This window comes from Pelobates fuscus, chromosome 3 (assembly GCF_036172605.1).
Source record: "Pelobates fuscus isolate aPelFus1 chromosome 3, aPelFus1.pri, whole genome shotgun sequence".
NCBI lineage: Eukaryota > Metazoa > Chordata > Amphibia > Anura > Pelobatidae > Pelobates > Pelobates fuscus.
This window is the reverse complement of record NC_086319.1, coordinates 216174261-216186517: the sequence shown is the minus strand read 5'-3', so window position 1 is coordinate 216186517 and position 12257 is coordinate 216174261. Positions and strand designations below refer to the sequence as shown.

The 12257-nt window shown below is 36.3% G+C and overlaps 1 protein-coding gene across 6 annotated transcripts in view; it reads left to right on the top strand.

The window, feature by feature from the left end:
* Positions 1–12257, top strand: part of KIF21A (kinesin family member 21A) — a 133583-nt gene that overhangs the window by 110741 nt on the left and 10585 nt on the right. For 3 of the 6 annotated variants that reach the window (XM_063448071.1, XM_063448070.1, XM_063448069.1), the window contains 4 exons: positions 1185–1298; positions 1774–1902; positions 9242–9280; positions 11470–11606. In XM_063448071.1, coding sequence (XP_063304141.1) covers positions 1185–1298; positions 1774–1902; positions 9242–9280; positions 11470–11606 — 419 coding nt within the window. The remainder of the gene's footprint in view (positions 1–1184; positions 1299–1773; positions 1903–9241; positions 9281–11469; positions 11607–12257) is intronic. The other 3 variants (XM_063448073.1, XM_063448074.1, XM_063448072.1) reach the window with 1 other exon arrangement.

The window sequence follows — 12257 nt, the reverse complement described above, 5'->3', positions numbered from 1 at the left end:
TTAGAACAAACCTCAGGTGTGCCTGGATATTTATTTTCTTCCATTGCATAATAGTTCTGTCTTCTTGGTCTTCTTCAGAATGTTTTTTTTTCTGTTAAGCATTACATTAACAGGAATTGTCCAGAATTAAAAGCAAATTTCACATTTAAGGTCAAAATAGATAAAAATAGAAGAATAGCGAAGTTGGAGAATTTTTCCAGTTTCCTACTTTGGCCTTAAAGGGACACTCCTTAGATGGCCACTGGAGAGGCTTCCTGGCTCAGGGCTGCACAGTAAGCAGCGTTGCCGTTCTGCATCCCCACGTTCTGCATGGAGACGCTGAATTTTCCTCATAGAGATGCATTGGTTCAATGCATCTCTATGATGAGGTCCTTATTGGCCAAAACGGCGTTTGGCCCCCGACCCCGTGCCGATTTTAGCCAATCCAATGCTTTTCCCCATGGGGAAAGCATTGGATTGGCTAAAAATAGGCAATTTTGATGATGATACCGAGGAGGCGGGGCCAATGTCGGCAGACCCATGGAGAGCGGAAAATAAGTTTTAACCCATTCTTAGGGGGCTATGGGGAGGGGCAGGCCACCTAAATGGTGGGGTTTCACTATATAGGGTTAGGAATACATGTTTGTGTTCCTGACCCTATAGTGATCCTTTAAATTTAAAATTCACGTTTAATTCCTGACAATTCTCACAATTAAAACTGGGTGGCCCCATCCATAATTTAGTGGATTATAAATTCCATGGAAGACGTGATTTATGAAAGTGTTTTACTCACTAAACATTGAATTCTAGTGACCTAAAAATCAACAAAATGTAGCCAAAAAAAATATTTACAGCTCACCTAAAGTGACAGTTAAACAGTTCACAACCGTGGGCATTTAGTAAATAAACCTCACAATTTTTTATTTCTTAGGTAATTTAAGAAAATTATTTTTGTCTGAATGTGTAGTTAAACAATTGTAGGCAAAGCAATATGAATATATGCAATACACCTTATAGGAACGATATCTCATGTATATGTCAAGGTACAAAATAGATTTATAAAGGTTCCTGTATATTATTTATATATTTTTTTGTGCATTTCTTATTTTGTGCCAGAGGAAATTATATCTAAGGTAGCTGAACAGTGAATAATTTTTTGTTTGGGATTTATTTGTCCCACTAAAAATGTGCAATACCTTCTTTAGAGCAAAGCAAACTACAGTGACTGACAAACGAGCGCCTGAGCCATCACCATTATCAAGAAGGAAGATATATGACAAAGGAGGAGATAAGCCTGTTAAAACCAAAGAACAGAAGTTGTAAGTATATCTGTGTGCAGTGTTGCAGACAGATCTTTGTCATAACGCTTTGTGTGCAGTGTATTTAGAGTCGTGCACTTTTTTTGCCTCAAACATCGTCAACAACAGTTATTAAGTGGTCCTTGACATTACAACAAATATCTTTCTGTTACAGACTATAATTTAAATCAGTAATTAACTTTTTTCCTTTTTTTTCCCCTTTAATGCCAAAATATATAAATCTAGCTTTTCACATTTAATTCTTTTTATTTTTTTTATTTTTATTTCTGTCTTTGTGTAATCCTTTTCTTCCATCAATCCATGAGATTATTGTATTGAATGTAATCATTTTACATTAACAGGATCGTACATGTTGACTGCTTTATTAATAGCTTCTGGGAACGCAGGTCTAAAACCTTGACATGTCATGTTACCGTACAGACTGACATCTACATATCTATTGAAGTTGAGTGTTCTTTTTTTTTTCCCCTTATAGCTCAGATTCGGGAACTTCAGAGGCTAGTCTGTCACCTCCTTCCTCCCCAACAAGCCGGGCCCGTAATGAAAAGAATGTATTTAGCCGTCTCACAGTTTCTCAGGGAAACGCAGCCTTTCAGCAGGATAAGTAAGTCACAGGAGGCGGATCGAAAATGCACACCAGCACTTCAAAGTTATTAAAAAAACAAAACTATTCGAATAGGAAATGATTATGGCTATTTTTAAGGATTTAAACTTTACTTGGAGATCCATTTTGTTATGAAGTTCAATCTGCCCACATTGAATTGATAAGTGATCAATCGAATTCCCAAACTTGAAGCTGAAATGTAGCAAAATAGCAGAGCATGATCGCTTTGATTTGTGATTATGAATTCTGCCAGTTTTGCCCAAAAAAAAAGTTGGGGGAAAAAAGATGATTGAGGGTTAGGGAACAGACAAAATTATCTAGACATATTATAAATTGAATCTTATATCTTATTGGTTACTTTCTCTCACTCGATCAGTCAACCAAATGTTGGGAAAATGTGCCTATCCATATACACATCATTTAATGTATGTATTTCTCAGTACACTAATCGGATTGTTTTGGGGCCTTTTGGTTCATCTAAATCCTTCTTTGTTAATACATTTCAGCCTAGCAATGTGTTATTTTCTGCAAAAGTAATTCAGTCAGAACAAGTTTTTCCACTGTGCAGAAGTCTAGTTTAAACATTTAAAAGTACAGTAATCAAAACAATGATGGAATAAGTAAATTGAATTAGTTTGTCCACTATTAAGGTTGCACATTGAAATTACAGGATTTGGAAATATGTGAGGTTATTCACTAAATAGGGAATTGCACATCTTTGGTAGAAAATAGTAAAAAAAAGCAGACTCTCCCTTCTAGTTCCCTTGTAGGTTCTCAAAAATTCTCTGTTAATTGAATAATCCAGTGTGTAATTTAAATGATTTTCTCAATTAAAACCATTGCTTTAAACAGGTAGAAAATGTTGGTACATATAATAGTTTCCTGTAGTAGCTTAAAGGGGTTGTCCAGTGCCAGGAAAACATATTTGTTTTCCTGGCACTGCAGGACCCTGTAGTGCCACTCTACCTCCCACCCCCCATCCCAAGTTGCTGAAGGGGTTAAAACCCCTTCAGTGACTTACTGGAGTTCAGTGCCGATGTCCCTCGGCGCTGGGTAAGGCTTCACCCATGCTCCTCCCCCGCCGACATCAGCCGGCGGGGGAGACATATTGGGCATGCGCGGCAATCGACGAAGGAGCGCATTAGACCTCCCCATAGGAAAGCATTGAATAATGCTTTCAAATTTTTCTATGGGGATTTCGGCAACACTGGAGGTCCTCACATAGCGTGAGGACCTCCAGTGTCGTTTTAAACCACTTTTCGTGTAGACAGCCACTAGAGGAGGACTTAACCCTGCAATGTAAATATTGCTGTTTATGAAAACTGCAATAATTACACTTGCAGGGTTAAGGGTAGTGGGAGTTGGCACCCAGACCACTCCAATGGGCAGAAGTGGTCTGGGTGTCTGGAGTATCCCTTTAAATTGAAATTTCTGTTAATTATATAGGTTTTTGCATTTATGGACGGTAAAAGGGAAATCACTCTGTGCTGTTGAACTAATACACAAAACATCCTTTCAGTAATCACATGCTCCACGCACACTTCAGGAAAAGCGTTATACCATCTAATATTGCACGTTTCCATATTTAACTTCTGTATGTGATGCTATCTAATATTATGTCACGGTTACTACTTGTCTCTATATGGTTTTCCTATTAACATGTTCTCAGTTCTTTGCAAATTTTTCCAAAATACAAGTCAAACCTTTAATTGTATTTTAGTAGCAATTAAAGTGAATATTTTTTTGTTTTGTGTAGAATGTTTTTATTTGCTATCAGCTAATCTATGTAATATGCAGGTGCTGATGAACTCCTATGCTGCTTTTAAATTTGCATGCTCTAAGTAAAGGTGTATAGGCGCTTGACTCTAAAAAGTAACATTATGTATTTTGAGTGATCAAAGGTGATGAACCCTACTTAGATGTTGCCGTTTTTTGATATATGGTTTTAACAAATAAAAATAGAAAAGTGGACCTGCCATCCATAAAACGTGGATTACAAGTGAAATCTGTACCTTGTGCATGTTCAAAAATCCACGTTCTATGCTTTTAGTCAGGCCCAATTGTTACTCACCATTGCAAACTTAATTTTGTAGCACAATCAATGAGAATGGACATTGCAAAATGCATAGATAAAATTGTAACCCTATAGTGAAGTCAAAGTGAAGTTAAAGAACTGCTGCATCATTAAAGGACCACTATAGGCACCCAGACCACTTCAGCTTAATGAAGTGGTCTGGGTGCCAGGTCCACTTGGATTAACCCTTTCTGCTGTAAAAATAGAAGTTTCAGAGAAACTGCTATGTTTATAATAGGGTTAATCCAGCCTCTAGTGGCTGTCTCATTGATAGCCGCTAGAGGCGCTTCCGCGCTTCTCACTGTGATTTTCACAGTGAGAAGACGCCAGCGTTTATAGGAAAGCATTGAGAACGCTTTCCTATGAGACTGGATGAATGCACAAGCGCATTCAGCCGATGATGGGGAAAGGAGGAGGAGAGTCTCCAGCACTGAGGGAGCCCGGCGCTGCAGAAAGGTAAGTGTTTAACCCCTTCCTCTCCATCCAGCCCTGAGGGTGGGGGCACCCTCAGGGCACTATAGTGCCAGGAAAACGAGTATGGTTTTTCTGGCACTATAGTGGTCCTTTAAGTTCACTGTGAATAAGGGATCTTTTTTTTTTTAAATGTTCCTGCACAGGGGCAAGAGAGAGGAGCTTATTTGTGATCTCTTCCAGCTGTAAATCTTATCAGCTTGTCTAGCAGGAATACAGACTTTGAAGTAGTTATTGAACAGTACTTGTGCACTGTTAAGGCTGGTGGTTGCCCAGAAAATGTCTACATTCCTTAAACTGCTGATTTTATTGTAACCTTGATTTAACCACCCAGTTGCCGATATTAACTGTTAATCCACAGTTCAAATAAGCTGCTGTTTTCAAACAGGACTGAGTACAGTTGGAGTTAATTTAGCAAATTCCCATCCACCTGCCATTCCTACAAATGGCCATACATGCTATTTTTGGCAAACATGAGGCCAGGACAAGGTGGGTGGAAGTTATATAGTTTGCATCACTGATTATATTCCTAGACAAAATGGCCCTAAAATTGTCTAGTGCAACTGCAACCACTTAAGCACTAATGCACTGCAGTTTCACATTTTTCTCTGATGTGCCAAATGTTGAAACACGAGAGAATGAATCCTGGGATAGTGGGAAAATCTAGAATTCCTACGGGACTCAGTACTGTTGACAAGTATGTATGGCAGTGGCATGCCACAATTCTTTGCGTGTAGAGCATGCTGGGGGCTTTGGGATGCCACAATATGTGCAACCATGATTGCCATGTAGATAGTATTTACTGCTGTGTCAATAGCAGAGACTGAAAAGCTCAAAAACATGTGATTTGCCAGCACCATGTGCAGCTGAATTGCTGCTCCCTATAAAGTGACAGACCTGTTTGACAAATGCACTTTAAGCACATCTGACAAGAAAAATATAATTGATACACAATAGTAACTCGGGCAGTACAACTTGCTGCAGTTGCTGAAGCATGTTCACACAAAATATAGTATACCACTGTTAACACAAATATACTGAAGAATATGAATGTGCAATGCAGGTTTGACCTAAAGATTACGCATTGTCCATATACATACAGGTATTTATATTATCCACCAAAAGGCCTTAGATTTGATCATTGCTAAATCTTTATAACAATTCTGTGCTCACTCACATCTTCTTAATTAAATAACACATTAATGGTTGTCAAGTATATATTAACATTCTTTGTGATCTGTCTTGATTGCAATGCAACTCATATTAACAAAATGAATATATAAATCTTAAGATACATGCCATTTTTCATTCAGTATGGCTCACAGCTGATGAGCAGAAGGTATACTTTCAGCTAATTAGCAGATACTCTCTGCATGTATGAGTTTATCTTATTGTTCCATAGGTCAGTGGTGCTCAACCTAATTATTTCTGTATATTTCATTTAACACATATTGTATAGTGGTATGTCGGGGGACGCTTCATGTAGTTTATGGATTAAACACTGCCAGTAGTGAGTACAATAATTATTTGTCATCAAGCTACAGATCTACCTATTTAGTTCAAATAAAAATAAGGGTCTCCTAAGTGACAAGTGCTGAATACATTTTCCTTTATTTCACTTGGACTGGTGCATGGATGCTATGCAGGAGAAGATTAACACTTATGCAGAGAAGCCAAATGCCATTTTTGCCAATCATTGAGAAGAATAGGAAATAGGACTTTTGAGTCTTAAAGAGGAAGCATTAAATTTAAAGGATCACTGTAAACTTTAACAATGTTTTCTACAATATTTCCCACAAGTATTATTGAACACCAATGGAATTTAAGAAAACAGAAACAAACATTTCATTTTGTGAAAATGGCTATTTTACTAATATTACAAATATTGTATCATTGAAGAATTGAAGATATAAATGCTATAACTCTGTTATTAAGCAGTGTTTTTTTTTGTTTGTTTTTAAATATTACTGGAAAATGTTCATATAGGTCAGATTCCTGTTTTAGCCATGTTTTACTTGAACCCATTGTACAGAGCTACAGAATTTGCTGGCGCTATACAAGTAATAAAATAATAATAATAATAATGTCTATATCACCATAACTACATCAGTACTTATTTTATGGTGGTACACATAGGCTTGCACAAGTGGTTTGTCCCTGGACCTAACATAGAGGTCAATTGTCATCACTATCCCCCATGTAGATCTCCACTTTCAGTTTTGTGTCTGTTTGAAATAGATTATCTGGCTAAAGATTTCATTTATCTTTGTTAATACTATTCATTACTAGATTACAAGTGCATACTCCTAAAGAAATGTGCTGCACACACATATGGTATTTTGTGTTACATTATACACTGTAAGAGTGTGATAATACTTTCTGCCTCTAATGCAGAAGATGATCTATCTTTACCTCCATTATATTATACATAAAAGTAGATAAATTAACCACAGAACACCACAATTCAGTGGAAAACATTCCTCCTTGTAAACAAGGAAGATTTGTAGCTATGTTGTCCAAGCAGAATTAAAACAATTGGCAAAGTATGTAATAGAACATTGTATAATTGAATTTGTGAAGGTATTTAGTCACATCATCTCAGAGTTGCAAGTTTTGCCTCGTTTCCACTGAGCGGATCGGTTCGGGTCGGTACAGTTTGGAAGGTTTAGAATGGTCCAGCCTATTCAGGTGAGTGTTTCCACTGCAAGTCAGACCTTCAGGGGCCATGCAGGGTTTAGAAAAAATGCCTAGCGTGTCATCCAATCAATGGATTTTATAGTAGCTCCGCTCTAACGGTACCGTACCATTTCCTATGGCCCTACATCTGAAGCAGGACCCTGAATGGTGCGGTACGGTTCGGTTGTATGGGCCACTTTCATAATGGAAACGCTCAAAATAGCGTACCGACCCAAACCGATCCGCTCAGTGGAAATGAGGCATTTGTTTCCTGGCAAAGTCTACTCAGCCATTTCTCTTCCATGGTTAATATATGACTTTCCTAATTGTGTATTAAGACCACCAAGACCTCATAATATATATTAGTATTGTTAATATTATTATTATTATTATTATTATTATTATTATTATTATTATTATTATGACTCTGTAGTTTATTTGTGAGTGCTAAGGTGTTTTTTTTTTTTTTTTTTTTAAATGTTGAATTCATACAAGTACCAAATTTTTTATTATAGAGCACCATGCCCCTGGCATTATATAGTTTTGTGATGATATATACAGTAGTGAGCATTGAACAAAGATTATTATATCATAAAAGTATATTGCAACGTTTATTATCTTTTAGGAGTCTGCTCTTTAAGCAGTTTGTTTTACAATGTAATGCAACACAGCTTTAGTACTAGATACATTTTAGTTTGCTTTCGGGTTGTGTACACTTTGAAGAAGTGACAGGGCCACTTTTAAACCAGATCATTGATTGCTGATTTATTTAAAAATGAAAAAAATGCATTCCATGACCTTACAAATGTGGATATCCAAGTCAGCTCTTTAGGACCAAAGTTTTAGGATTCTTAATTACTTGCTATCCATTCTACCTCTGGCCATCTTAGCCTAACTCTGTGTGTGTCACTGTTATCACTTTCTAGAACTACATTTTGTTAGACTAACATATAACACTAACTTCACAGAAGGATGTTCTTTATGTGCTTTTGTCAGAGCTCATTTTTATATTTAAAGGGACACTATAGTCACCAGAACAACTACAGCTTATTGATTTTTTTTCTGGTGAGTAGAATCATTACTTTCAGGCTTTTTGCTGTACATTGCCTTTTCAAAGAAAATGCAGTGTTTTGCTGTAAACACTGCCTTTTCAGAGAAAAGGCAGAGTTTACATTACAGCCTAGTGATAACTTCACTGGCCACTCCTCAGATAGCTGTTAGAGATCCTTCCTGGGTCATGGCTGCCTAAAATGCATCCAAACATTCAGTGTCTCCACCCTCTGCATGCAGACACTAAAATTTCCTCATAGAGATTCATTGAGTCAATTCATCTCTATGAGGAGATGCTGATTGGCCAGGGCTGTGTTTGAATTGTGCTGGGTCTGCCCCTGATCTGCCTCTTTGTCAGTCTCAGTCGATATTATGGAGAAGCATTGTGATTGGATCAGGTTACCACTTCTGCTGATGTCAGCAGACAGTGGGGCAGGTCTACAGGAAACAGGGACAACGCCTGCAGCTCCAGACTTGAATACAAGTAAGATTTTACTATTTTAGAGAGGCATGAGGGGACCAGGGTGGCTAGATGGTGGTTTTAACCCTATAGGGTCAGGAATACATGATGTGTTCCTGACCATATAGTGCTCCTTTAAAAGAAAAAAAACAAATTGGACTGACATAACTAAATATATGTAATATGTATATATGTTTTAAGCAATATGTAGTACATATATTTATTTTCTGCCACTATTATTTATTAAATACACATAAAAACATACATTTAGAATAGTAGATATATATGATAAATATGGTCTTAGATTCTCTCCGTCCATCCATCTATCTTTCCGATCTATCTACCTATCTCTGTCTACCTATTAACCAATCTTTATATGTACCTAGCTACTTATCTATTTACATTTATTTTGTCTGTGATGCTCTATGATAAGAGTTGAACTACCCTAATAAAATAATTAAGATTACATTTTTTGGGGGTACTGTATAATTGTGTGATCTGTTCTGTTCTCTTTCTGTTGAACTCATGCTAGTTACTCATTCGAGAAGGAGACATTACCCTTCTGATATCTATTCTTTCCTCTTGCACTCTTATTACTGATCTCATAGGTCTGATGAAAGTGATTCCTCTCTGTCCGAGGTACACAGGTACAAATTTCCTTCTTCGTACAATTTTTATTTTCCTTATTCCTGCATGCTTTTTTATTTTTAACTAATTTTTTTTTTTTTTGGCTCTTACATCTCATTATATAGCAGGAGTAAAATGCTGGGTATTTAAGCTTGACTTTGCTAAATATTTTCAATTATTTAATTTTGCAATTTATTTATTTAATTTTTTATTTTTTTTTGCTGAGTTTTGCATGGTTGTTTGCTTTGTACATTTATAGTTAGTTCGAGAATACACTGATATCGCTTTGTTGAAAACCTTGCATGAATACACGTGATATTTGTTTGTGCCATGTTTGTAGCAGCTGTTTGACTCACAAAAATGTGGGGCAATACTGATGCACTGATTGTATATTGCAGCCAACCTCATATCATTAAGTTTTACCTATTATGTTAAAGAAGTATTTGCATTCTCTACGTTAAATATGTATGTAACCACATTTATCAGCTTGCTCAATGTATTTTACTTGAGTTTCCAACTTTGTCTTTGACCACTATCTTAAATAATGTGAGCCTATATTAGAGAACACCAGATGTAATAAATGATCTCACAGAAATGTTTGCCAGCCATTTCAAACTATTAAACCCATCAACTGCTCATAAATATACTGTGCTTATATTTAAAAACAATTTTCAAAATATGTTTATTAGGCATCAACTTATCTGCATTGCAGATTATTGGCATCTGCATTGATAATTAACGCTAACTTATCAGATGCCTGCATTAGTTATAAAATATCCTTATGAGTATGCATTACTCCTACTTATAAGGCCTACTTTGGTAGCAAGCATACTGCATATACCAACAACAGTACAGTGTAGCTGATGAAACAATATGTTGACATCAACTTACATTAAATACCCTGTCTTTTTTTTACATAGGTTGTAGCAGAAGTACTGTGCTTAGAAGAGAAAATCCTTAACTGGCCTTCAAAACCATACTATTATAGGAGGTTTTTATTGGGTTGCTGTTGGCTTGACAGATTGGAGGGAGATCAGGAATGGAGAGTGAAAAAGTTAAATCTAGAAAATTACGGTGGGGGTAATTTTAAAAGAAAAGGAGAGCCTCTAATTAATCGGGGTAGCTGAAACTTAAGAAGCAGTTAGGTGGTGCATAAAGTGACAAGGTCAGAAATGAAAGGGCAAAGAGACCAAATAAGCTGTAACAAAAGAGGGGACAAAAATGTGTAAATAATGAAAATGAAAGAAGCGAGAAAGAGGTAGTTTTGATGAAGAAAATGGAGGGGAATGCTGGAATCAAAGCAGGTGGTAAGATTTAGAACTGAAATAGCAAACACTAAATATGTTCAGAAATACCTTTTTGGGGCGCAGAATATGGGACTATGCTAGTCATGTTGCCTAGACTTCAAGAAACATTGCTTGTTATACAAAGGGATGAATAACGCTCTATTTTATCCCTATCGTTATTTTACTATACAGTCGTGAAATAGGAATTGCATGTGCACTTCGTTTACATTTTTTTTTTTTTTTTTAAATAAATAAACATGTATTCACACAAACCATTATTAATCATTATTTCTTAGGAGACAGGAATTGTAACTGCTGAAGTTGGTGTTATGTAAATTCATGGTTGCACTATAACTTAACCTTTTTATGTTATGGCCGGCCTTTCATATTACAGCATATGATATATTATATGCTAATACTGCTGTAATGTAAGTGCTCTGAAAGCGTCTCACTATTTATATCTGGCATATTGCCTGCATTTCACACAGGTCATTAAGTGCAAGCTAATTTTACAAAGAAAACATTTTTGCTACATTGCTAATAAATTGCTTTGGGCATTCTTGGATTTCCCTACGTGTTTACACTTGGATTTCTTTTGTAGGCACGGGTGTTTTTTTTTTTTTTTTTTTACAAGTGATCACTTAATGCATTATTCACTCATTTAGTGAAAAGACATTCATTTTATTCATAATTGGCAGAAAGCAGATTTTTTTTACTTTTGTATCTGAGGTGTGTTGAGTATTGAAGTATGTGTACTTCATTCTCTTTCAGCAATCCCAAGGTTGGCAATAGTCCTTTTAATTACCAGTTCCATCGCATGAGCACATAAGAGATGAACAAAATTGTACTTTTGAAAGCCGGGAGATGTAATATTACCTTTAATGAGCTGTCTTACTGTAAATGTGTTTCTTTCTTATCTCTAGGGGCATAATTAACCCATTTCCTCCCTCCAAGGGAAGCAAGGCATCGCTTCTGCAGTGCACCCATGTTGCTGAAGGGCACAACAAAGCTGTGCTGTGTGTAGATGCTACTGATGATCTGCTATTTACTGGATCTAAAGGTCAGCTGCACTATTCCCACTGCTATAAATACATGTTGACAGCTAATATTTTCCCATTTTCTAATCTGTGCTGTAAGTCTTCGTTTTCCGTGTTAGAGTAAGTGTTAGTTCATTAGAACTTGGCAGTGCTATAAAACAGTCTGTTATTCACCCCACATGAAACTGAAAATATAAAATAAAACTGTCGCAGTGTTTATAAATATAAGGATAAAGCTATAATGCAGGCTAGTTTGTATGGTTTGAGGTCGAAATAGATTTTTTAAAGTAGTCTAACTGCTGAACACAAAGTTGTAATTTTAATTGGCTTAAATGAATACTTGTAACAATTAAACCTTACGTAACCGGAATTGTTGAAGACTGTAGATGATTACCCACCTCCCCCTTTTCCTTTTAATAAGACTAATCTTGACTTTCTACTCTGTAGCCTACTTATTTAACACAATAGGGGCTACATTTGCACAACAGAAGAACACTACACAGGTTTCCCATTTACAGGACAAATTTGACAAGCAATCTTATTCAAAGATGCTTCATGTTTCTAAAGTTCCATTTTATAGTAAATAAGAAAACACATCTACTGTCATTTATCTCACCACAGTAAGCACTATTAAATAGTTTGTTGTAGATATACGTTTTAAACACTCCTGCAGC